At 39.3% G+C, this 27,735-nt stretch overlaps 1 protein-coding gene and 1 long non-coding RNA gene across 4 annotated transcripts in view; one reads left to right on the top strand and one right to left on the bottom strand.

The window, feature by feature from the left end:
* The window catches only part of LOC102556039 (uncharacterized), a 35,110-nt gene extending 11,962 nt beyond the window's left edge, over positions 1–23,148 (top strand). The window contains exon 3 of one of the 3 annotated variants that reach the window (XR_015620275.1): positions 20,042–23,148. This is a non-coding gene — a long non-coding RNA (uncharacterized LOC102556039). The remainder of the gene's footprint in view (positions 1–20,041) is intronic. The other 2 variants (XR_015620274.1, XR_015620276.1) reach the window with 2 other exon arrangements.
* Positions 7,134–25,663, bottom strand: Tyrp1 (tyrosinase-related protein 1). Its single transcript, NM_001106664.1, is given in 8 exon segments — positions 7,134–8,165; positions 9,153–9,299; positions 13,487–13,666; positions 15,291–15,458; positions 19,338–19,542; positions 22,257–22,579; positions 24,438–24,904; positions 25,501–25,663. Coding segments are annotated over 7 exon segments (1,614 nt in total). The 5' UTR covers positions 24,823–24,904; positions 25,501–25,663; the 3' UTR covers positions 7,134–7,959.
* Between the last annotated feature and the right edge of the window lie 2,072 nt (positions 25,664–27,735).

Below are 27,735 nucleotides of genomic sequence, written 5' to 3'. Positions count from 1 at the left end.
GTTACTGCAGATTAGACCCAAATTTTAAGATTTGAAGTCAGGGTCCACATATAAGAGAGAGCATGTGGCACTTATCCTTCTGAGGTTCAGTTATGCTATTTAGCATATTTTTCTTGTTTCATTCAATTACCTGCCAAACTCACAAGAAGGAATTCATATCTGTCAAACTTACTTCTCACTTACTCTGTTGCTGAGCTAATTGTTACAGAGCCAAACTACCGTTTAAATATTTATGTTTATACACAAATCTACTCCCAGTCCTATGAGAGAAGCTCCCTTTCACTGATTGCCAGTGGAGGTAGAGACGCACAGCTGCCCAAGGTGCTAAGTGTTGGAGTGGTTCTGATGCTGCTATGTATCTAAAGGCTAAATTCTGTACCCCAAGATCTGCTTGCCCCAAAATGAGCAAGTTCTCACCAACAACAGCTTTTGTTGTACACACCTTGCTCCCCAAGAAAATTGGTCAATAAAAGGCTGAAGTCTGTGATTGGGCAGTAGAGGTAGGTAGGACTTCCTGGGAGGGAGACAGGAACTCTGGGAAGAAGAAAGAGGAAGACTTTGCTGAGGAGATGTGGAATGAGTTGGGTGTGACTACAGGCCTAGAAGGTATCTTAGCTAGTTGGTCAGGTTAGCTTAGGGGAACAAGTTGAGAGTCTGCCTAGATAAAGCCTAAGTTTTAAAGTATGAGGAGGTTCCTATGTGATTGTTTAGGGCATTACCTAGTTAAGGAGTAAGTACCACCATATTACTTTGTAGCTTTAATCGATATAGAATAAATAATACAAATATTAATTATCTTCTTATAGCGAAGAATAAGCAATGTTTGAGTACTGAGCCCTAAACAGAGCATTTACACCACTACACAACAAGGAATCTCACCAATTGTAGAAGAGGGAACAGAAGGAATATGAGAACTGAAAGGTAGGGAGAAGGACTGTGGGATGACTCCTAGCCATGACAGAGACACCGCAGTCATTGCTTCCCATCAGCAGTGGCTGCCTGCAATGGGTCTGAGCAAGACTGGACTGGGCAGTAATAAGTCATGGATGCAAAGGTGTCCACAGAGTCCTTTCACCTCCTGAGGATGTACTGATTACTGAAGGATTCTGGAGAAGATGCAATCATTGTTTTCACTTGTGTACCCACTGATAAACCTCTGAATGGTTGCATAGATGATACTGGTTAAACTCCATGAACCTCAAACAAATCAAAACAAAGAAGCAAAACTAGATACATGGATGTTTGAAATTGAGAAAGGATGGCTCCAAGGAGTGGGAGAAGATTATAGAGGGCAGGAGGGAACAGTAATCACAACATTTTTAATGGATGCATAGATTTTAAATAAAAGGACTGATTAAATGAAAGTTGTTAGCCTAGTATGGCAGCACTTGGCTTTAATCCTAGCTCTTGCGAACCAGAAGCAGAAGCAGGTGGTTTTCTGTGAGCTGGAGGTCAGTCTGATCTGCATAGTGAACTCTAGGCCAGACTGTCTACATAGTGGAAAATACATGGCATGTCAAAAGATTCAGAGAAACACTTGACAAAGGTCAACTCTCAGTCAAGTAGATAGAGACCAGGAAACTTAACTCAAGGTAATAAGCACCATAAGTGAAAACTTGTGGGTAACATGTCAGGAGGGAAACTATAATCCAGTAGAGACAAGGAGGTCATGAGGAATCACTTCTAGTCAGCATAATAATGAAGATTTGAGACAGAATGAGTGGGGGGAAAACAGAAAGCATCCAACTCGGAAAAGAAAAACCAGCTTCCTATGTGCACAGAAAACGTCTTGTACATACAGGAATTAGTAAATATTTTACACACACACACACACACACACACACACACACACACACACACACACTAAAACTTTAAAACGCCACAATTATAAAATCAAACATATATGGCTAGTGACTGTTCATCCACCATAAATCAATGATGAAAAATTGAAATTAATAAGATAATCTTGGACTGGTGTAAGGTGGGGGACCATGAGAGGAAGCCTGGTAAGGTTGAGTTAAGGCTCGAAGCCACAGGGATCCTGAAGGGATGGTAGGAGCTTCACCTGCTCTCAGCACCAGGCCACTGTCAGGTAGCCACAGCTCCTCATAGAATTGTGGCCTTCAGTCATGCAGTGGCAGTGCCTACAAGCCCCTCCTCATGTAGATGAGGCATTTCAAGCCCAGACAATAGGGAGCACCGGCTGTCAGACCCAGCCTATCCCCAAATGGTATAAAAGATCCTATCCCGAAGGAATAAAGGTGTGAGAGTTACATTGTACTCTGAGAGCATCTGTCACAGGGGCTGTAACACTGCCTAGGAAGAGAATGCTCTCCCAAAACTTTTGCCACCAGAAGCTCCCCTGCGTTCTGCACAGCAACCCTTCTCTTCCCCACCTACTGGTTCAGCTCAGCTTGGCTCAGCTCAGTGAGCCACTGCAGCACCTCAGAGCAACAGAGACTGCCAGAGCAGCACAGCAGCAGCACAGCAGCAGCACAGCAGCAGCACAGCAGCAGCAGCAGCAGCAGCAGCAGCAGCAGCAGCAGCAGCAGCAGCAATGAAGGCACTTATCCCTCCCTGCTCATGCCGTTCCCCCTTCACTTGAACCCTTCTGCTTGGCCAGGCCAGAGGTCTCTACAGACAGCCTCCAGCACACAGACAGACAGACAGACAGACAGGCTAGGGAGGTGGTTCAGTGGTTAAAGGGCACACCTCATGAGACTGATGACCTAAGTTCAGACTCTGGAACACTCAAGCTGTGGAAGGAGAAATCTGACTCATGCATATTGTCCTCTGACATTTGCTCATGTGTGTGGCATGTGCATACTGGTCCATATTTTAGAAAAGTAAATGTTAAGAAATGAAAAAAAAACTTGCATAGTAAAGAAAACAACTGCATGGACAGATTGGGGGATAATATTTATAAATCACATATCTGATGGATTAATATGCAAAATATAAGAACGGCATAGGACCCAATGGTAGAACTCACATGAAACCTATTAAAATGGACGAGGCTGTAATTTTTGTAAAATATGAAAAGCCAACAGTCTGTGAGACTGCTCAGTATCACCAATGTCAGAGGAATGCTCAAGAGACAACAGCTCACATCTGCTAAGCTGCTGGTGAGGGTGCAGATGAAAGAGGCACTTGACTATCCAGGCGTCTGGTTTCTGGGCATGTAGACAAGAGTTGAAATGAGGATCTCCAAGAGATGTTTGAACAAACTTGCTGTATCATAATTCATAAAGGCAGAGGCATGGAAACAATATATATGCCTGATGACAAGTGATTAGATAAAAATGGGTATGCATATGTTGAGCTATTTAGCTTTGAAAAGGAAGGAAGCCATGTCATTGGTTATGTGGATGAATTTGAGTCATACCACCTAGTGAGTTAATTTAGATTCAGAAAGAAAAGTTGATTTCACTGACATGTGGACTTTAAAAGAGCTCAACTCAGAAAGACTACGCATTGAATAGAGATCCCCAGGGAGTGTTGGGAAGAGAGGATGTGGAAGCTCATAAATTTCTCGAAAGATGAATACATTCTAGGAATTGAGCATAGGACATAATGCCTGAGGGTGGCGACTACACTTCCTACTTTAAAAACACCATGCTAAGAGGGAAAAGCGAAGGGAAGAGGGATCAAGGAACTGTTGGGCCATAATAGACTGGTGTGTGTATGCATTTTTATGTAGAGTGTGTGTGTGTGCTTAATTGTAAACGATGGAGGCAGGCACAGTAAATACTTGTTTGTCCTTACAGCCTTACACTGAGGTTTCAAAAGATGATCACCACCAGGCCTTTGCTTGTGTCCTGCAAATTTTCTAGTGACATCGGCAAGCCTCTGTCTACTGTAACACTCGGAGTAACAAAAGTATCTCTGAACCCTGCTAAAAGTCTGCCAGGGTAAAATTGCCCTTTGGTGGAGAGTCAGCTTAAATGTTGGTTTTAGTGTTTAGCATACAAGAGTTAATAGTTAATGATCATATTAACACAATTATTAATGAATTAGATGTGAGAACTGAGTGAGATGGGGGAATTGAAGGATGCCTCCAGGTTTCTCTTTGGACAGTAATTATATCTTTTATAAGAAAAATGAAGTAGTACATTTTAATTTCAATGTTGTTCATAAAATATGTACTCAAAGTTGAATTAATACGCTCTATGGAACTTATACACAACAGATTTCTGTTCCTATGCCCTAAAACTTAACAACTACTGCATGCCCCCTTTGTGGGTTACCTATCACTTTACTCTTTTGTAAAATCACACCAGTGGCTTATATTTGACTCAAATAACACTAAAACCCTTTGACTATTTGTAAAGAAGCTTGTTTGCTCTTATTTTCTACTCTACAATTTCCATTTATGCTTTGAATCATATTTTATTTATTTATGAAGGTATGCTTGTGGTTTTGCCAATATTTTGAAAATTTATAAATATTTTGATATTTCATGTTAGGTCTCTGTCCAATTTGATCCTGCATTTTTTGGTGCTTGGTTGATAACAGTTTTGTTCTAAACACAGTAAAGAATGAAAAAACATAACATAATTGAATATTCATTAAAGTGCTGGCATGCTTATCTGAGCTCAGAACAAACATAACCAAATCATGGAATAGTTATGTTAATGGTCTCAAATTTCCCCCTTGCCTCCAATTTTAAAAATTAAAATGAGCAAAAAGATATCACTATTTCTGAGATATGCTTCTGATAATAAAGATAGAACATATAACAACTGTGAACCATTCACATTTGAGCCCCCACACCTCCAGACTAGGTTATCATTGTGTATCCATGCTGGCCTTAAAGGCATGCACCACAGTTCCTGGCTGCTCAGCCTGGTACTCTTGTGTTTCTATGTGCTCTGCTTAGAGACTAGCTGAGTTCAGCTGTGACACTGGCAGGAAATGAACCAGGACCACAGGAAAGGATGGGTTTTAAATGGTGCGGAATGTGCTTACTAACGAGTGTGTAATGACTTTACTATGCTTTGTGCCCTGTACGAGAACACAGAGAGTGATAAGCATGCCAGTGCTCTACGACACTGGATGAATATGATTTGTCATGAATAATTGAACATATTACTTGATGAAAAAGGGCGATCTAATCCAGATAAGTCATAAGACCTCCTTGTGGAGCTGCACAATAAATAAAAGCATGCAAGAAAAACAGAGAAGCAAATTGACTGTATTTATAAGATAATGAGTGTAATTCCCCCATAGTGAGTTTATAACTCATGTCTATATTTTCAGCAGGACTTCCCTTTCCCATGGACTACTCCATACCCACTTCTCTGGCCTCTCCCTAGTTATCTCTCTTATTTATAGACCTCGCCACTGTTCTCATTTGCATAGATGCATCTCATATATGACTCTCCCACCACTGGCTGGTCTTGCTGCTTTCCATTTTGTATAGAATGACTTCCCAAATGTACAGGATTGCATACAGGACCCTTGGTAGTTTTGCTCTTGATCGACCTTTTTACTTTTTTCCATCAAAGCCACACTGTAGCCATATTGACCTACTTTATATTTTTGGATGTCCTGTGCTCTTTCAAATTTCTGTGCTTTTGTTAAATTCATTGGCTTTCCTTGAAGCTAAAGTCAAATCTGACCTTCTAAATTTTCCAATCATGACTCTCCCCAAAAATTCGCAGTGCCTTGAACTGTCAATGAGATTTAGTATGTGAACAACACATGTTTCCAAATGAATAAATATTAAATATCCAGAATATGAAGTGGAGGGTGTTTAGTTTCATTAATTCTTTATCTAAAAACTTAGGTTACATAGTAACATCTGTAGAGGAATTTTAATCCATCAACATGGCTGCTTTGGCAAGGAATCATATTCAGACATTTTAGATCTGTGTGATCTGTCTGGAATACCGATACACCCTTAGTACACACCTTACTCCCAAACAATGAAGGTAAAGTTCGTTTATAGAAGGAAGCACCTATGTTTGAATGTGATGTCTAATTGAGGGGCAGATAGAGTTGATATATTTTATAAAGGCCAAAAATATGTTTTATAGAACCAGGTATGGTGTGGTGGTGGGGTTACCTTAGCAGGCCCATGCTGAGGCATCCCCTCTCCAATCCCTGAGGTACCAGGCATTGTTTATTTGGGGACATGAGAAAAGGAGTTGAGAAGGGAGTAGAGTAGAGTCAGAGACAGAGAAGAGACAGAAGGAGAGAGAAAGAGAAGAGATGGAGAAGGAGAGTGAGAGGAAGATGAGAAGGAGAAGGAGGAGGAGGAAGAGGAGGAGGAGGAGGAGGAAGAGGAGGAGGAGGAAGAGGTGAAAGAAAGAGAGAGGGGCGGGGGAGGGAGGGAGGGAGAGAGGGAGGGAGGGAGACAGGTTGCAGGTGAAGACAGAATGAGCCAGAAGAGAAGGAGCCAGAAGAAAAGCCAGGTTGAACCAGTCAGTTTGGAGAGGACTTTGAGCCAGGGCAGCTGAGTTGAATGAGACAGCCAGAGTTCAGAAAGAGAGAGAAAGAAGGTTGAGCTTATTCAGCAGTAAGCCTCCAGCAAGACAATTACTTTTAGCATATAAAACCAAAGTTTATAAGCATCTCTAAAATGTTATAAATATGTAATATGTTAACATGTAAGGTGTGATTGAAGAGAACCAAGTGAATAGTGCTACTTAAAAAATTTAAAAGCACTATTTTTTATATCGTTTAATATATTCCATTCTAAATTTTCTCTACATAGCATTAATATTGCTTAAATAAAGACACCTAGTGAATGTAACTAAATCTTGTTTCTCCATTGTAAGCTGAGATATCAAACCAGCCATTTTCTGTTGGGTTACAGTTATTATTACAATTATTTCTTTTGAACAGTTTTAGTTAGAATATTTGTTATGACTAGCCTGAACAGTTCATCTTTGGAACATTGTTTAATAGCACAAAACTGAAGAAAAATGCATATCATGTTCAAATATAAGGTAAATATAGAGGTGGAGCAACTCTTTAATTCCAGGACTGGGGAGAGGCAGAGACAGTTGGATTTCTATGAACTTTAGACCAGCCTGATCTAGTTAGAGAGTTTCAGGTTATCTGGGACAACAGAGTTAGATGTCTTAACAAAAGATAGATGGAAATAAGAAAGCATTTTGAAAACCTGGGACCAATGAAACAAGATTTTATTATATTTATTTTGAAATACACAGACGACTGATAAGTGGTGAAATAATGCTGTTATAATAATAATGAAACACAACGTTTGATAAGATGCACAGAACACTGTGTCCTCTGAATTATACCTTCCTTGTAGGCCTCTAAGACATTAGAATTAGGAGGTGAACTGTGGCAGGGGCAGTTTCCCATCCAGAGAACTGAGCTGGGAACACAGTAGCAAATATAGAGTAGCAGCTGTGTTCCAGTAAATGAAGCTTTCATCTTTACAAAGTGTGACAAGGACTGTGACTTTGTTGTGGTCTTGCACCTGAGGCCAAATAATATACTGACAGCAAAATAATGAGACCAGTTTCAGAAAGATAATCAGGGTTCTATTGGTTCATAGTGTTATGTAATTTATTTTAACCAGTCAACCTGGCTGCTTTTAAATCTTTTGATTAGTAGCAGCAATGGCAATGCAATCCCATGTTCACTCTATAAGATTGGCCAATCATATATTTGAAGTGTAGATTTTACACCACTTATTTTCCTGTGTACACAAAGCATCACTTCTTCACAGCATAGCACAAAGAATCACGTTACCCTCTCGGATATCATGAGGCTGGTACAATATGTCATCTTCAATAGAACTAATAATTAAAACCCATTGAAAAGATTGTGAATCTGCATCTCTGAAAAGGAAAGCGATGCTTTAATTCCAAACCACATCTATAGTAAAAAGAAAAGAAGGTAGCAAAAGGAAACGCGGTTGACGGCTGTGTTTCAATCAGGTTGCTTCCCAACCTGTTGCATGAGAGGCCAGGCAGGCAGGTGTCAGACCATGGATTGATTAGGATTTGGGAGTTCTTCATATTCCTCAGCATAGCGTTGGTAGTGATCGGTGAGGAGAGGCTGGTTGGCTTCATTCTTGGTGCTTCTAGAGCGGATCAGACAAGAAGCACTCCCAAAAATGGCAGCTACAAGTAACAGCCCAGCTATTACAGCAATGGTAATGATTTCAGATACAGTAAATTCCTGACCTATTTGAAAAATAAGATGAGAATCAAAGAAATGTTAAAATAATTATCACCAAAAATAGACAGTGTACACTTAGGCACTGTTCAAGGCACTGTAGGAGAGACCCTCATGTTTAGTTTTCGTTGACCATATTATCTGAGGCTAGTACCTGCCATCTCAAAATTACTCCTCAATTCCTTCTGTGACTGAGCAACATTAAGATCAATGTTATTGCCATTCGAAAGTTAACATAATAGTTCAAAGACTTGAGACCTTGCCCTGGGTTAATGGGCTGTTGGAAGAATTACTAGTTCTAGGGTCTAGCCTTTTCAAGTCCCACATTCTTGATCCTTCTCTAGGTTCTGTTTGTTGAGGAAAATTTACAGTTGAAAGTCTTGAGTTGTAAAATCCCAGAAAAGAATCTTTGAATATTTCAGCTACCTTTCCTTTCACAGGTGTCTAAGTTTAAAATTGATGGTCTCCTTTACTTGAAACATAACTTTTACAGTATTAGAACTAATTTCTGATGTTTGAGGGTTTTTTTTAAGATTTATTTATTTATTACATATACAGTGTTCTGCCTGCATGTAGGGCGCCAGATCCCATGTTGTGAGCCACCATGTGGTTGCCAGGATTTGAACTCAGGACCTCCGGAAGAGCAGTCAGTGCTCTTAACCACTGAGCCATCTCTCCAGGCCCAGGTTTGAGGTTTTTTTATTTGCAGAATGAGAAATAAAATACTCATCTGAAAAGATTATGAAGATCAAGTAAGATAGAGTGCTGTACAATTATTTCAGTCCTGGGTCAAAGTGAGTACTAATTAAGTGATAACTTTTCAGTTTTTATTCCCAAGTTTTTATTCATGGGAGAGCTTCATATCCAATAGAACACACTAAACTCAGAACTGTGTGGACATTACTTTCAAGATGACACATTTGCTTCTGGAGAACACCACAGTAAAAATATACTGACAAGGGGCGGGGCTTAAAAATATGCTGACAAAAACTGACCTGGCCATTGAAGTTCATAAGCATATCCCAGGTTGTCTGGAGCAGTAACAAACATTTCTGTGTTGGTAACTGGAGGCCAGAATGGTACCATGTTATATTGCCTGTTATGTCCAATAGGAGCATTTTCCAATGGGAAGATAGAAATATCTAAAACATTGCAAAGGCAGCTTGTTAGCAGACAGAAGGTTGATATCAGAGTAGTTACTATGTTCTGAAGGTGGCTAATGTGCAAGAAACACATAGAATGTGTTTTCACAGTTTACATCAAGTACAGGCACAAGTCAAGTGTTTCTGCAGAACAGGGAGAATGTGGCACCAGCACTCCAGCACTTGTCTCGATAGAATGTGAGTTATACTTCTGTATACGATTCTCAGGTCCTCAGTTTAAAAACCACGCAACTTAATTTAAATAGATTCACAAAACATATTTTTCAGTGAATGATGAACCAGAACTGCCCTTTCTCTATTATGGTCTGTAATTCAAACTTGACAGACGGCTGTCCTTGACCTCAATTGTATCTGTGAGAAATCAGTCTTAAATTTATTCTCGTGTTTTACTGTTAGCAAAAGGTTCTTAAAATTTGAATCTGATCTCTAGAACACTGTTCATTGCTGTCTCCTTTCCTTCTTCTATCTAAATCAGCCATTTAAAGAGAAGGCATTTATCTTTTAGTGGGTTTTGTGATTAAGAATAAAAGTAAGGATAGGTTCTTTTCTTGTTAATCTGTATTTGTATGAGTGCTATTAAACACCAAACAGAATACCCCCAAATCAGAGCTCGATCTGTGCCTAGGAGGGGCACTAACTGTTTCTTTGAGGACACCTGGCATTTGAGAGGCCAGTAAAGGTGAAGGGTGTCCTCCTGCAGGAGACTTGGTATCTGTGGAGTCATCAAAGAATGGTTCAGCATTTACTTTGAGAAAAATTCAGGTACCAAAATGGCGATGGCTTTCATATTTCTCTGACTTTAGCTTTACCATGTACTACAAGAGATAAAATATTTACTTAAATATATTGAGAGACTGCCAGTGCTATGTATTGGTCTATTGAGCAAAGAAGCCACCTTCCAGTGTTCAAAGTCCCACATCCTGTTGTAGTATTAGTAACCTGTGAAAGTTCTATGTTGAAGTTTACAATTCAATTCCAATTTTAAACTTGCATTTCACTTGTCTACTTGATCACTCTCAATTTAGTTTGCTTCTGCGATGGGATAAAGTTCACTAAAATGAGCAGAGGAGTCATAGCAAAAACAGCATTCACAATTGGGTCACAGGTAACTTCCCTCTGCAAGATCCTTCTAAAGATCCCCATTTCTCCAAGGCTGTAATGCAGTGACCATGTCCTCCCATTTTTCTGCAGAGTCCACTTCCTTCCATTTCCTCTTTCCAAGGCCCATCTGCTCTAGCCGTATCAAGCTCCTTCAAATTCCTTTGTTTTAGGATGATGTTCCATTAGCTAATCTCATTTCTGATTTTATTTTCCCACTATAACTTTCCACTCTCTACTGTGCTACATTTATTTATAGTTGTCTATCTAGTATCTACCAGTAGGTAGGAAAATTCAAGTAGGACAGTACTTCTGAGTTCTGGATCTATATTTGGTGCTTAGAATGTTATCCAGGAAACATTAGGTGCTCAATTAATATTCAGAAAAGGATTTGTGATTGCTCCAATCCCTTTCTAGTTCAAGAATAAGTCATCATTTTGGAAATGTACAAATTTGTTGCTTATGAAAAGAATGCATGGAGTTCTGGAACACTATATTTAAAAGAATACATAATTCTAAAGTAATGGAAGAATGATATTGAATTGTATGTTACTCAGATTTAGAATAGTAGTGGCAAGAGGCCATCCGGTCTTACATAGGTAGTTCCAGGCCAGGGCTATATAGTGAAACTGTGACTCAAAACAATGAACAATCAAACCCACAAAAATTCATGAGTAGGAGCGAACAGAGAGAATTTGGATGTGTTGTACTACACTGTTTTATGTCAACAACAGGATGCTGCAACATCCCACTGTAATAGCCACCTGTGATAGCCACCTGTGATACTATTTTCAATGTTGTTATTCTGACTTCTGACTTTCATAGTTCTAAAATTCTTACTCAGGAAGAGCCTGAAATGTTTAAAACCTTTGATAGACTTTGGAAAAACAACCCCATCCTTTCTGCTCCTGGGCTCTTTCCAGGACTTTCAAAAAAGTCTTTTACTTTGTGGAACTCTACAGAAATTCTTCCCCAGTTCTTACTCTTGCTGATCTCATGACTTCACAGCATCCTTTCCCATTCATTCAGAAATAGATAGAATTCTTGTGAAAGTATCTGATTGGTCAGTTTTCATTTTCATGCAAAGTTTCAGCACTGATTTTCTTCTATTGTTTAAGATCATATTCTACCAGAAAAAAGTTACAGCCTGAGAACTGTTTATTTAAGGCCTTTGTCTACCCACTGCCTGCCTAGCTGGGGATTCTTTAACCGCACAGAGCTCTAGCAGAGGAGGCCAGAGGAGAATGAGAAGAAAACACAGCTTTCTGGCTCATCAATGTCCTTGAAATTAGACCTGGAGAATTTTTAACAAATTCATAGGAATGCGCAATTATTGTTTTTGAACCAGAATATGAAAGGAGGAATTTAACAGTTTCTAGAAATCTCTAACTAGCGATCATTTCCATTTACTTTGAGAAGTCTAATATTCACAGCATTGGGAATGGCTACATAGATATTCTGTACATTTTTGGTTACTTCCCCAAAGCCTATATGTAACAAAAGCTGATTTTGCTAATTCCTTAATCTATTATTTCTATCTTATGTAGTGCTATAATAAGAACAATCTACTTAATCATACCCAAAGAGACAAATAATATTGGAACAGACCAGCCTTGTTCTTACAACTTTTAAGTTGAACAGTGGAGGGTCTGCTAAAAAGAAAGTGCCCAAAGAAAAGCTATAAATCAAGGATTGAGCATTATGGTTGCAAAATTAGGGAGGTTGAAAATCTTAGATTACTATACCCAGATGGAAAAATAAAAATATTATTTACTTATTTTACCTCAAAGAAACCGTGGTGGTTTGAATAAGAACGGCCCCCTATAGGCTTATATATCTGCATACTTAACAACCAGGGAGTAGAGCTGCTTGAGAAAAGTAGGATTGGGAGGGTTAGGAGGCATGGTCATGGTGGAGTAGGTGTGACCTTAATGGAGGAGGTGTTTGACTGGGGTGGGCTTTGAGGTTTCCAAAACTCACTCCAGATCTAGTATCTATCTCTGTCTGCATGGTTCCTCTGGATACAATGTTGTTATATATATAAATACACATAAAATATGATGCAGGATACCAATGTACATACCAATTTATAAAACACTGAGAGTTAAGCAAGAATTTATGTGTAAACTTCTTGTCTGATTTTCCTTTTTTTGAGCCAGTCCCTCTCTTTGTAGCACAGCCTGGCCTTGAACTCTAAATCCTCTCCCTCGAACTTCTGATAACCAGAATTATAGATACTACTATATATGGCAACTTGTTTCTTAAGCAATTTCTGACAGAAGAATATATTTTGACCAACACATAGATTAGTAGTCTGGAACAGGTTGCAACAGAGGTTTCTGTCACACATAAAGAGGCATGAATACCCTCTCTGGAAAGATACAGCAACAGAGAGCCAACCTTCAGCTCTGTGTGTGCATGATAAAGGCACGGAAACTAACATGCAGAACATTTTCAAAGTATGACATTTTATGGTGTTTAAACCAGTAGAAGTCGTTTCATGGTTTGGAAAAGCATTGCACTTCTCTTAGCTGAGTAGAAGTGCAGTAAATTAGGTCTCTAAAATAATAATAATAAAAAAAGAAAGCATTGGAATGAACTTAACAGAGATTTCCTATGGCATGATATAGAAATGGTTAACTTTTCAAGTTGAGCAAATTTCCATTACTGTGATGCCATAAAGTAAGAGAGCACAGAACTGCAGCTTATGGATATGTCGTGTTTAGTCTTTTGTGAAACTCCAGAAAAAGTCTGCAACATCCTTCCATTTATTCTAAAAGGCAATGAGAAGGTTTGTTGGAAAATTTAAAAACTTGGGATACATTGTAGTCATCTTTTTTTTTTAATGACATAAATACCTCTAGTGTCATCTCATTGGCTACTGTATTGAAAGACTTCTGCACTTTTCAAGGTGGTTTTGCATATTTGGCAAGGGATGGATGTGAGAGCTACTGTATCTTTATTTTGGAGCATATTTTGTAGGTGTCAAGGACTAGCTTAAATTGATAACTACACCTTCAGGATAAACTCTTTGCAAAGCATGCAGAAAATGTAGGAAAGCCTCTCACCGGCATTGTATCTCCTTAGCCATTCATCAAAGACTGCATCAGTGAAAGTATGCAGGAGGACAAAAATAGGATCATTGGGAGACAGATGGGTTTGTCCTCCTGTCCCATTCAGGAAGAGGTGGGCCAGGTTATGAAGGCTTCGAACAGCAGGGTCATATTTCCCCGTGGGATCGCTGTAACCTACATTTGAAAGTAAGGATGAAAATAGTAGACAACATTGACAGTCAACAGCAGTGATTAAATTAGGACAAAGTTTGTCAAAGCTTGCCAGGTTCAATATTGCCTTAATGTAACAGTGTTGCGTCTGTGGAGCAATGGCTGATGACATTTGCTTGCTATACCCAGAACTACATTAGTCCTGAGTTGGTAGCAAGGCATTTCAAATGTAGCTTTTAGGTTAACAGAATGACCTGCAAAGATAACGGTCAGAATGTAAAAATGCTGAACTTTGACAGGGCACAGACTGTTCTGATGGAAACAGAGACAGTGGAAATTCTCCAGTTAGGGCTGCAACCCCTGGGAACTCCACTGTCACTGTCCTGGACCCTCTCCTACCTTCTTCCTTTTCAATGACTGCCCGTATATTTATTTTTAGAGAATTAGTTTTGTGGGATGCTAAAGTGTCACCATTTGCCTACTTTTTCTATACTGTTTTAAACATCTGGGAAGGTTACTTTCAAAATATTCAGGGAATTTTCACAGTACCTCTACCTATTTAGGCAGACGAGGATAAATGCCAAGTAGGTCAGAAAGCAGTTAGAGGCTTGTGATTACAGATCGAGTTAAGTGTGTCTGATTAGGTTGAACTGCCACGAATATACATTCCCTCACGTATTCATTTCAATATGTTTATTCTCTATTTTTTGAGTCAGAAACAGTATATTACTCTAAAAAAAGAGCACTTTAGGTTTACAGATACCAGTTTAGTTATCTGTAGGAAGTAAATATTATAGTAAACATTGAATCAATTTTGTCAGTCAGTTAATCCCATTTAAATGAACATAGGTAGAGTATACAATTTTGATTAAATGGCACAGTATTAATAACTTGGATTTATGTCTTCATATTTCAGATCATAGGAAAGGAAGGGGGTTGGTGCACCTAATTTCAACAGTAACAAACTTAAAATTAATAAGGCATACTTATATCCTCTTAGAAATTTGAATATCTATCTATCTAAATAGATAGATAGATATATAATATTAGAATTGTTGGTTATCTTAGGAAAGTCATTGCACCTATTTGAATTGTGAATTTTCTTAGCTTCGAGTTACTTTAGTTGTTATGAAATGAGGAAAATCAAGTTAAACCTCAGTAGACATTTATTTAAGTTGTTATAGACCTTAAAAATTGTTACAAAGTGTTGAACTCTAAATAAAACTTCCCAAGAAACCAGAGCCATTCAGACCTTCAGACCGTCAAGTAATTGGTACATACAAGAACTGCTTGTCTTATTTTGTAAAGAAATGATTTTATGATTATGGAAGTCGCCTGTCAATGCAGCAACACAACGTTATTACCTATGCTGGCTTGATAACTGCCAGGCACTAAAGTTAAAGAGGCTCTAGATATTTAAGACATTTAAACTGATAATTCCCCATGGCTTTTCTCTTCTAGTCAAATGGAGTCTGGTACTCCCCTTACTTTTGAACCAGATTGTGACTGAATCAAAATCAACAGCCAGTTCATATGACCCCACGTGATTGGTATGGCTTTCAAAGCCTTTTCAAAGCCATCTGATTTGGGACACTCCAACTTGCTCTCCTAACTAGATTAATTCAAAACACCAATTTTGTTTACTTGCCTTCCACTGTGTTTCGAAAACTGTTTGTAGAATTGGAATAAAAAGGAGGCGTGTCAAACACACGAACCTCCAGGCATCGAGTAACATCCTGTGGCGCAGGAAGACGCTGTACTGCTGGTCTCCCTACATTTCCGGCTGGGTTTCTCCTGATTGGACCACCCTCAGTGCCTAGGGAGGAAAAGCACGTACGCAGTTAAAGAATTTCTACAGGTCTGAGCATTGCTCTCTTAATGCAGTGAAGACATTGAAAAATAGATCCTTATGGGAGAAATATGAAAAGACATGTTTACTGTGAAACCTATCTAAATTATGCGATCCTACTTCTGTGAATTGAGACAACCCGATATAGAAAAAATACCGGAAGGAAAAACTAATCATGCTGAAAGACGTTGGTCTGAGTGCTGACAAGCTTTAGGACAAGAATGTAAGTACACGAGAAACTGAATTTTGTTATAAATAATTTTATAAAATGAAATAAAATTGAAAAAATATATTTCACATTTATATATAAAACATCACTCGAATGCCATCTGTTATAAGTCTCAGAGAAATAAGAAAAAAAATCCTCAAATCTCATTGGAATATTGTGCATATTTCATTCAACTAATGGTTTTCCATCTTAAAAAATCAATTAATGTTATCATTAAACTGTTCAAAGCGTGGTATAGAATACGGGAGAAAGGTAAAGAAAGAGAAGAAGGGAGGTAGTTGTAGAGAGACAGACAGACAGACAGACACACACACACATACACACACACAAAGACAGAGAGAAAATAAAGAGTAGATTTACAGGGAACTCTGAACTACTGAATGATTGGGGAAGAATTTGCAAAGGTAAAGTCAGAAAGATTTTGCAAACGACTAGTCTTTAATAGGAGAAGTAGCAAAATCCCAGAAGCTTCCTTCTGTTTGTCTCATGAGAACATGAACTCTCTCACCATTCCTGGCACTGTGCCTTGTGTTTTCTTGGTGACAAGGAGTAGCTTCATACTTTATTGTGGCTGTAAAAAGGGATCTCTTTGGGAGAAGAGCTTACAAGGAGCGAGCTAACTGTCAGAAGGATGAGAAGGTAGACCAGATCCATATTGTGAAGAAGTCAAGTACCAAGCGTTATGTAAATGGGACAGGGTAAGAGTAGTTCAGAGCACTTTTCATGAGTATTCCATAGTGATTGATAGTCTCATGAGTGCCCCATAGGGACAAAACAAGTAATCTATTGGCTTGTGAGGGACAGCACTAAAACTTCAGCTTGTTTTCCTCTTCATTTACAAATGTCTTCTATTGAATTCTTAGCACAGTGCTGCCTGCCTGCTACATTAACATAACAACCATTAAATACCACAGCAGTAAAACTTAGAACTGTATTAGGATTGCAGTGCCTACACACTTTTAGGGGGTATAGACTATCTTCAAAAATCCTCCAGGTACCACTAAGTCTCAAGTCTGACTTTAAGATGGTATTTTGGGGATTACTGTTTGGGGAATTATCATCAATAAGTCTCATGAAGGAAAAATACTGTTCACTTCGGTTGCAAGCAACTGCACCGAAGTTCATGTTCATGGAGTTTCATGGTTGAGGGTTTGGCTAGCAACAGTTACCAACTGAGTCATTTTAGGTTTTTCCCCAGTGGTTTTGAATATTAGTTTGCCTATGTACAACCTCTGCCAACTCAACAATTAATGTGCTATGACTTATTGGCCTGAAAATTTCCACATCAGAACGATGAGAAGTTAAGAATGTCCAAGAGAAAAGTAGGTTTGAGAAATGCTGTAAAGGACAACCCAGTGCTTTTCAGCTGATGAACTGCAGATGTTTTATGAGAGCTGAAAGAATGCAAGTGTCAGTCACTCTTTCCACCCACTGAATTCAGGGAAACGAGGAAATAGCAATGGAAGTATGGAGTCTCTAAAGAAAGGCTAATGGAGGGACATGATGCACCAGTCTCCTGAAGAAGATGTCAATGAAACTATAGAAATGAATAACATCTCAGTCAGGCTTAGATGAAAGAAATAATTGAACAAGACACAGTAAGAATCTTACTCTATGAGACACATTATGTGATTGGTACAGGCTGTTTTCCTTTATTCTTTACTGTGTTTGAGTTTTGAAAGTGTGTGTGTGTGTGTGTGTGTGTGTGTGTGTGTGTGTGTGTGTGTCCACATTAGAGGTGACCATGTGGGTCTTAGGAATTGAATTCAGTTAGTCAGTCTTGGCAACATGAGCTTATACTTGAGGATCGATCTTTCCAGCTCTGTTAACTGTGCTCAGTAAATATGATGTTTGATTTTTACATTTTGAATTGTCACAGTGAGTAGTCTCAAAATTTGCTTAACCCAGAATAAGCACTCTTCAAGTTCTCATGATGTTGTGAGGCTTGTTAAATTGAATGATAGGAAAAGCTATGGCAAAATGAAATACTTCCACTCTAATGTTTTTCTCTTATGCTATATTTTTATACATTTACTCTTATAAAATTATTAATTCTAAGCTGGGAGGATAGCTCATAAAAGTAAACTACTTGAGACCTGAGTTTGATCCAAGAAACCACAGAAAATAATATGAAATAATTTAGGGAACAGTTGCAATGTCAGTATCAAGCAGGTGGAGACAGGTGTGTTCATGAGCCATTGATGAGTCAGAAACATTGCCCTGCCTCCCTGAAAGTTAGGTGGATCCTGGAGCCTGGTGTTAATTCCAGCCCTCGAGAGACAGTAGTAGTCTGGCAGTTGGATCTCTGTGAGTTGGAAACCAGCCTGGACTACACAGTGAGGCCAGCTGGAGCTGTACAATGAGACACTGTCTCAAAAATAAAAAGGTAGGCAAAGCCAAACGAACGACAACTGAAGGTGTTCTATGGCTTATATACACATAGATACATGTATAGCTGCAGACTCATTCATGAACATGAACACACACACACACACACACACACACACACACACACACACACAGAGTTGTGTCTAATCATCAGCATGGTTAGAAAATGTCTAGAATCCCCCAGCCCTAAGTCTAGCAGTCAGGTGAGAAAGATGAACGTGTTAGTATGTGGGGATATGCTGACCTTCAATTTCATTCCTCTGTCACAAGGTGGAACCAATAGCTCAGGTGTTAGACTTCTAAAGGAAACTTTCATGTCTTAGCACATTTTTAAAAATATTAACTCACAGCAAAATGCTTTCCTAATGGGGAAAATGTACTTCGTTCCTTTGATTTATTTATAGCTATTCTCTCTTTAAGCTTCTAAAGCAATAAAATACAAACAGAGTGATGTATCACAAATGCAATAATAAATCACAACTCTAATTTTCATATGGAAAACCAAGTATTTAAAAATACCCGGAAATGCTTAAAGAAGAAAAAGAGACAAGTAGAGAATCCCAACAATTAAGACTGGGTTAGTAGCACAAGGAGGGTAACTATGTTTCATGGAAAAAGATGAAAAGCTCATGAAGAGGCTGGTATAGAGCAGACATATTCCATGGCAGAGGCACAATGGGCAGACATGTGGACACCTTCTTTAGGAGAGTTGAGAATAGTGAGTCTGTAGGCGTTGTTGTTGCTACGTCTTCCTATTCAGGGCATCCCCGGGAAAGGGATCCATTTTGAGTTTTAGTGCTCAGGCTGAACAAACATAGACTTTTCCCTCTCTGCTTCTCTTCTTGTTCTGCTCCCAGAGGCACTCCCAAACAAGTTTTACACATTTCAGATTTTCTTGGGAGACATTTTCACTGAAATTCCAACCCAGGACACATGACTGCTAAGCAGTGCTGGGCATATTAAGAGGATTAATCTACACTAGGCTTTTTTGAAAATGAAGTCAGAAATATACTGATGGGATTGCTGAAGAAAAGCAATAAAATGCACAAGTACTTTGTGTTTCCCAGGAGCACCCTGTGGATGGCCTGGAGTCTCCTGGGTGCTTAGTGTGCACCTGCTCTGATTCTCTGAAGAGGGATAGCAGATTTCATTCTGAAGAAGGGCCTTACAGGCAGCACAGGTCTTGTAGAATAAAGAATTGTGAATAGTAGATGTCATTTTGCTCTTACTGTTGCAAAGTGTTCCCAGGGTATCGTACTCTTCTAAGGATTCACAGACCACTCTCCATTGTGAAAAGACAGAGTTGGGGCTTATAAGAGTAGAATCGAAGTTGCTTCTGGATCCCATCAAGTCATCAGTGCAGATATCACAGATGTTTTTCCCAGTTGCAAAATTCCAGTAAGGAAGGGAGAAAGAAGGCTCCTGCAGCATCTCCTAGATCACAGAAATCCATTAGTGCTTCCTGCTCCTGCTTCCATCCTGTGTCTTGGCTTGCCTGGCCCTGGTGTCCTATTCCTTTAGCTCTCTACCTGCTAATGAACCAGTGAGTGGGCCAATAATGTCTGGGATCCCAGAGAGCCAAAGACCTCATTGAACAAAGTTTGGAATTTAGCTCAGGAAGTCAAATGGGCAGTAGAAGCAATGACACTCACTTCATGAAGAAATTTCTCCAAATAATTTTGGGGGGGAAAACATAGTTCTCATTATTGGCGGATAATTGTGTTTCTACTGGTTATACCACAAGCCTTGATTTTTCTATGTCTTGCACTTTCTTATTTTTGATTGAAACACTGTGAAATCTTAGCAGCGTGTGAACTCAGCTTTGGAATGAGTTGGGGAGTGATACAATTTTTGGGTCTTGTTTATCATATGGTCTGAATGATTGTAGTTAGATTCTGGTTTGCTGACAGACTGCATGTTTTGTCTCACACAGACTCGATTTGCAAAGCACTGAAGGAGTTTTGTTTAGAGACCTACACTGCAATGCCGAACCAGGAAGACAGGCATCTGCCTGAAGCTAGCAGACGAAATGCTCAGCAGAAGAGGAATTAATTCTGTGCCTATTGTTCTTAAGACCGATGACCTAGTCTCCACTTTGAAACCACCTCACATGCTACTGAAAATGCATGAGACCAAGGACACATGCTTATTTTATTGGATTCCTTAAAACGCTGCTTCTCTCATTTGCCTTTCTTTTAACCCCTGGGGAATTACTTTCAGAGGGGGGAGTTTTAGTGTGGAACTGCTTTTGCCTTCTGTGTCTTTCAAGCAGCTGGCGATTTCTGCTCTTTAATTGTAGCTCCCTTCTAGCAAGCATCTCCTCATCCTTGGGTGTTTTAGAAAGTCAGGAGCTGTTCAGGGTAGCTTTAGTTATTGATCTCCAAGGTTTTGGATCATGCATACAAAAGCTGTTATTGTGCTTTACAAAAGTTAGTGAAAATTTTCAAGCTCATTATGAATCAAGGACAATCGTGGTTGGCGGCTGGCATTTGGGCTCACTCATATGCTGCCTGCTTTGTGCTGTGGGCAAAAAAATTTAAGTCACTGAGGTGGAAATTACACATGCAGAACTGCAGCTTTCAGACACTTCCCACCTGCCCTTTCATTTTGTTGAGCCATTGGGAAAACATCTTGAGGGAATGAAGATCTAGAGTCAGTTACAGATGACAGATTTATCTACTCACAATCTATTAAATGTCTTTCTTGTAATCAGAGCTTTAAAATATGATGCCAAGAGGACTAGATGGGCAGTTCAATCACCCTCACGGTGCACATGCACAAACTCCTGTCAACTCTAACTCTGTGTTGTAGCACATTATTTCTGTCTCTTCTGCCCATTATTTTGTCTTGAAATGTTAACATAGCAGCATAGCACTCAGTGAATTAACAAATAAGTCTGGAGAGGTAGGCTTCTTTTTTGTCTTTAGGTAATTTCAATGAATTGTAAGAGTTTTACTTTGAGACAGAGTCATGACTGTTGTTTTATATGAGAAAAAACTTACTTTATAGAGTTGATAATTGAGATCCAGTAATAAATAGTTTCAGTTGGGCAGTTTTAGTACATACCTTTAGTACATACCTTTAACAAATCAACTAACTAGCTAGCTAGCTAGCTAACTAACTAATATTGAGCTTGGAATTAGATTGAAGGCCTTGTGCTTACTAGGCAAGTGCTCTATCATTGAGCTAAACTCACAACCCTTAAACTGTTCACCTTTAACAATATTCTCCCAAAAAGTAGTTTATTAGTGAAAAGGCAATAAAATGATACACTACCAGATACAATAGTTTGTTTTGAGTACATCTGCTTAGAACCAAACCAAAGCAACCAACCAAACGGAAAACCCTTGATGTCACTTCAGTTGAGGTCTACTTTATGTTTCCCTTCAAAAATCTAGTTTTCCATTGGAAATTCATGTCTAAAGATATGTCATTTCAAGATTCTTTTGGAAAAATATGGTATATAAGTGATGTTTCAGTATATATGCATACATATATATGCATATATCCACATACACACAGTGAAATGATTATTACCTTCAAGAATTTGAACACATCAGTTATTTCTTTAGAGTTATATCCATTACATTACATTATATCCATTGCAGTTATGTGATGATTTTGAGTGGGGTTTCTGTAAGCCCTAAAATCTGTAGGGAGTATAGAAAATACAGTTCTGTGAAAATGAAAGAATTTAGGCTGTAGAACGATCAGCTGTTTTGATGGTTATGCATGGATAAAAGGGTGAGAAATGCAGGTAGACCACTCCCAAGGTGTGGCAACTGCTTAATTCCACGAGGAAGAAGACCCCGAAAGTGAGGTTTTTCCTTTTGTTTTGGTTTGTTTTTGGTCTTTTGTTTGATTGTTTGTTTCACAAGTCCTTTTGTTCAGTTATCAAGCTATAAAAAATTTCCAAACTTTTAACTGTTGCCTAAACAGGTCTCCATTTCCCCCCACATCATTAACATTACTTTTATTTCACTGCACAAAAGACAACAGTTAATAAATTATTGAAGAGTCCGTGCAGGAAGGATCTTACCTGAAAGTCTAGAGCACTCTGATCATGTGATTGCTTTGCCATGGCTCGTCTTGCCATTCAGTACAATGTGAATTACATGTAGGGATCTCAGAACCACGAGTCAGCGTACCTGAATGTCTCGCTCCAGCTGCAGCAGATGGTACCTGTGCCATGTGAGGAAAGCTGGTCCTTCGTGAGAGAAATCCACATCGCCAAAGCTCTCCTGTCCTGCCCCAAGGAAGGTTTTTTTGACTGAATAATAGTGTGTCCAAACAAAGTAGTTGTAAATGGAAATGTTCTCAAATTGTGGTGTGCTGCCATCTGGTCCCAGCATGTCTTCTGACCTCCTTGTGGCAATGACAAATTGAGGGTGAGTTGTGCGCTTCGCCATATCCAAGGCCCTGACGAAGTGGCTTTTTTCTTCTGTACTTAAGTCAAGAAGATTTCTCCTGACTTTAAGCATGAAAAGATTAAGACAAAATTAGCACAATCGTATTACAACATACTATGCCTCCAGTAGCCATTAATGGCCACATGTAGACCTGTTCAGGGCTTTTGTACATTATTTGGTTGATTATCATGACCAAGATGCTTGGGACCAGATATACTTTGGAGTTTGCACATTTTGAAATATTTTCTTATACATTACAGTTTAGGCATTGGGTCCAAAGCTAAATGTAAAATCCATTTGTTTCATATACACCTCATTACACACATGGCCTGAAGATGGTTTCAACCTCAGTTTCATTATTTTGTGCTTAAAACAAAGGTTAGCAGTATGGAGATTTCCACTGGGAACACCATGTTGGGCTGCAAAAATTTCAGTCTGGATACTATTGGAATTATGATTTTAAAGATGTCCAATCTGTATATTAAAAATGCTCTTAATTAAATCTGTGTTTATACTGATCGCTCTTCATTCCCCTCTTTGTCTCAGCAATTTGCTCTTTGATTTCTAAAAGCTTTCTTCAGTATTACATGCAGATTTATCATTCATTGTTAAATAAAGATTGTCATATTTATTTCTGTGCATTATTGGCATTTTTAGAGAAAATTCTACTTCTTTTTTTCTTAGTTTTTTCAATACATGGTTTCCCTGTGTAGCTCCAACTAACAGGGAACTCACTACATAGACCAGGCTGGCCTCAAACTCAGAAAGCCTCCTTCCTCTCTCTCCTGAGTGCTGAGATTGAAGGTGTGTATCATCCTCACCAGTGGAATTTTCTATTTTATAAACATCATAAGTCTTAGAGAAACAGGCAGACAAACATAGCCTAGTGGTTAAAACAGAGAATTCCTGTCTTTTGGCACACCTTTTTTTAAGCTTAATTTTCATGTTATATGATATTTAGATAAAAAGAACTGACTTACAAAGACATGAAGAGGATGGGGACACACAAATGCACACGTGCACACACACACACACACACACACACACACACACACACACATCAGTTAGGCCAGGGCTTGGATGATAGCAATACTTCAAAAGACAGATAGTCTGGGAAACCCTCAGTTGGCGTCTAACACATGGAAACCAAGCATGTACTATTGCTGTTACTGTTAATACAGCACACACTGCTCATGTATCTAAAATGCTAGAACCCCATCACTACAGTGAGGAATTGTGAGTTATCAGGGCTGCTTAGAGAGGAGAGACTCTTGTCTTTAGAGCTAGCTAGATCTCAGTGGGAGTGCTTTGTTTGCTAAATGTCCAGATCCCTGAATTTGATCTTTCTGAATCTAATGTACAAGAATTAGTACACACAAAAATCAGTTCCTAACACATAGGGACTGCCTAAGTGTTTTTGAAGGAAATACTGAGTGTGTGTGGAGGGGACAAATGCATGTATGTGAACATCAGAGGAGAGTGTCAGGTGTCCTCTATCATTCTGTACCTCATTTTCTTGAGACAGGGTCTCTCACAGGAGTTCATCACTTTTTGGCTTTAAAGCTCCAGAGATTCACCTTTCTCCCATCCTTAATACAGTTACAAGGGGCCACACCCAGTTTCCTAAGTAGGTGCTGGGGATCTGAAATGAGGTTTTCTTTCTGAGGCAGCAAATACTTTTACTATCCACAAAGCCATCTTTCCAGACTTATGGAAATACTATTAGTTAAAAGGTGTGGGTTTCAGTCCCAAGCCTCTATACCAGACCCATCTCTTCAACTTTCTAAGCTTTGGTTTGCTCAACTGGGAAAAGTGGGCGGAACTCTAGGATTTAAGGTGACTTCAGACTTACTGTGATTCAGGATTCACACAGCCTTGAGTCTAACTCAGTGAAACTGCCTCCATAGCCTTTCCACTCACCTGTGAGAATTTTCTGGTTGCATGCAGCTCCTCTCCACCCAGGACGACAAGCCCCACAGTTGTGTCCTGAGAAATTACCATTGCACTGACATGTCCTATTGAAGAACCTCAGAGGCCAGCCTTCCCGGTCATCTCTACCATCATGGGGATAATGGCGGCTGTGGGGTCGGGAGTCTGCGGTCACAGCCACACACCTGCCCCTTCCTGATGATGAGCCACAGGGGTCAGTCCCTGGTCCAGAGGAAGGAAACAGGTCTGGGCAACACACCCCACTTCTCAGAGCCTCAATATTGGCGCATTCTCGTGGAAACTGAGCCCAGACAGGACAAAGCAGCATCAGGGAAAGGAAGAGAGAGGCTAGGAGGAGGACGTTGTAAGATTTCATTCCTGTAGAATCAAGAGTGCAGGACACAGGTCTAGTATGCTGCTCTTTGCTGGAGAAGAGGGGTACTGAGATGAAAATACAGCTGAAAAAAAAAAAGAAGCAAAACAGAGTTGCAAAAGTTCTTTTGAGTACTCTGTCAACCCACTCCTGAATGGAATCCTTTCATGTGAAACGACATTTCTAAACAAAAGGAAAAACAATTATTCACCTTTAAATATCTGGCAGGCATCAGGTCTAGATCACAGAATCCACTGTCCTGGTATTTGAGTTTTCTTATTCAACATTTCTAGCCATAACAATAGGGCTGGGGAGATGGCTTAGCGATAAAGACCATATACTGCTCTGACAGAGGAATTGAGTTCAGAGTCTTGCACCCACATCAGATTGCTCCCAACTTCTTGTAACTGAAACTCTAGGGAATTCACCTCTGCCCTTCATGGGCACCTGCTCTCATGCACAGATCCATGTGCAGACACATACTTAACCAGAAAAAATCAGTCTAGTCTAAAAAGACTTTTCCTAGATGTCATTTACCAAAAGTATCCACTAGCAGGTGACTACCTTAATGATATTTAACCACGGATATGGAAGGAGAATGGAGAACAGGTTTATTGTAAGCAAGTCTCCTTCATCCTCATAGAGCTTTGGCCAGAGTACACCCACCACAGAGCGACTCACCAGTACCATCAACTCCTGGAAGGTTTCTCGGCTGATCTCCTTCAGAGCTAGTGTTGGATGTCCGCTTTTCCCCTGATGCCAGCTGTTAATTGCATGTGGTTTTCTGCCAGACAGCAAATCCCAAGCCAGATCACTCACGCTGGCAGGGGCTGGTCCTCTCTTCCAGCTCTCACTAATCCCTTCTCACACCAGTGAATTCTCCTGCCCTTTAACTACTCAGTCAGCACATGACTCCTTCCCCACTGGTTTCCTTGTGATGGTTAAAGTCTTAGGAAAAGGTCAGACACACTGATTCGGAAGATGTATTAGAGGCACTGAAGAACTTTTGTTTTCATTGTAGCGATTTTATTTTTCTTTATCTGTATACCAAGAAGGATGAAACAAGACAGATTGCTTTCTCAGTCTCACAAGGGCCAGGGTAACACTTGTATCCTCTGTTAGCTTTTGGTTGTTCTCTTTTAAAGAGACATTATCTCTGGGAAGTTGAAAACTCATACATATGTAGCCAACATTCAAATTTAAGACTGAGTTTGGAATACATGATTACTCTTTAAAGCTTGTCAGAATCCATGATAAATGTTGTCTGGCCTTTTGATGCTAAGCTAGAAGTATACAAAAACTATATAAAACAACCAACTGTGTGTTTAACAACCAAAAAGACAATTAGGGATATATCTATAATTAAGGCAGGAAAGAATGTACATATGTATGAGAGTCACATCATCTGTTAGAACTGGGGTTGTATTAAACAGTGCTTTATATTAGATGCCTTAAACCCTGAAGTCATTTTTCTCTTTTTGTCAGGCTTTAGCCAGTTACGTATACAACCTCTTAATGTGTACTCATACTAGGACAGTCCTTTAGATGCTTAAAGGAAAACCAGGACATTTACATTTCAGTTGGGGACTTATTCCACACACAGGGGACAAGTTTAGGTTTGCTTCTGTATCTCTAGGCAATTTTAATCTCATGAATGACCATTTCTGTATAAGTAGGCTTCAGTGACTGGATTTACCCCCCCCCCCACCAACACTGTCTCAAAAGTGTACTTGGATTGCTGCCTATGAAATACTACAGCAAAATTTTATAGTTTTTATGGCAGTTTGACATATCATTCTAATAATATATAGTAATATATTTACCCATTCTCTAGTTATTGGACTTTTGGGTTGCTTTTTATGTATTTTTTGTCTTGTGAAAATACCACTATAAATAGTCTTCAAATGTTTTCTGTTTCATATATATATATATATATACATATATATATATCCATGACAAATATCTATAGGGGGAATTGTTATCTTGAGGCTTGAGAATGCATATGAAATAATTCTGAATTACTTTCTAAAGTGTTTATATCATTTTGCATTTTTGTCAGCATTATTCAAGGTTAACATTTAGTACTAATAAACTTATTTGCCAGTTCTACATTGAATCATCTGTCCTTCTCCTCAGTTTTATTCCCTGTGGTTCCAATTCTTTGTAGTTTGCTGGTCTGAAAATATTAAACAGAAAATTCTAGATATAAGCAGTTCATAAGGTTTAAACTGCGTGACCTCTATGTGGAATGATGAAAACTCATGAACCATCTGGACTCACTTTATCTTTGCTCTGAGTTTCCACGCCGTCTCTGCTCCTGATCCTCTGTTATTAGTGTGCTGCTCTGACCTCCATTTAGTTCCCTGGACTTTGTGGTCTCCATCAAGTGCCTTTAGGTAAGACACCAAGAACATAGTGTAAAATGTATATGAGGGTTATTGTGGAAGAAGATGAGGCATTTTCAAGGGTGAGGTGGACAATAGCCAGAGGTATCATTATGTAAACATATATGTTTTGATAGATTATGTAGTATTTGCAAAGTTTACAGAAAGCAGCTTCCTGCCAGGGGATAGACAGGTCTGTTTGAATTAATGCTTAAGGGAGAGAAAAATGTTACATGTTTAGAAAGTTTTCAGTGACATAATAGCCATGTTCTCCCTCTCCCTCTCCCTCTCCCTTTCCCTCTCCCTTTCTTTCCCCCTCTCCCTCTCCCTCTATGTCTCCCTCTCTCTCCCTCTCATAGTTTAGAAAGTCATATCCCTACCCAGGAGATCTCACTATTTTGACCAGTAGTCAAAGACCTGGGGTTTCAGCTCCTGGTTTTATAAGCCGCTGATTATGGAGGATGCACATTCTCAGTAATGTTCCAGCCTGCTGATGCATGATTAGCTGGGATCCAACAAGTTTTATGTATTT

This window comes from Rattus norvegicus, chromosome 5 (assembly GCF_021556685.1).
Source record: "Rattus norvegicus strain SHRSP/BbbUtx chromosome 5, alternate assembly SHRSP_T2T, whole genome shotgun sequence".
Taxonomy (NCBI): Eukaryota; Metazoa; Chordata; class Mammalia; order Rodentia; family Muridae; genus Rattus; species Rattus norvegicus.
Note: the sequence above shows the minus strand (reverse complement) of the source record. Positions and strands in the feature narration are given on the sequence as shown.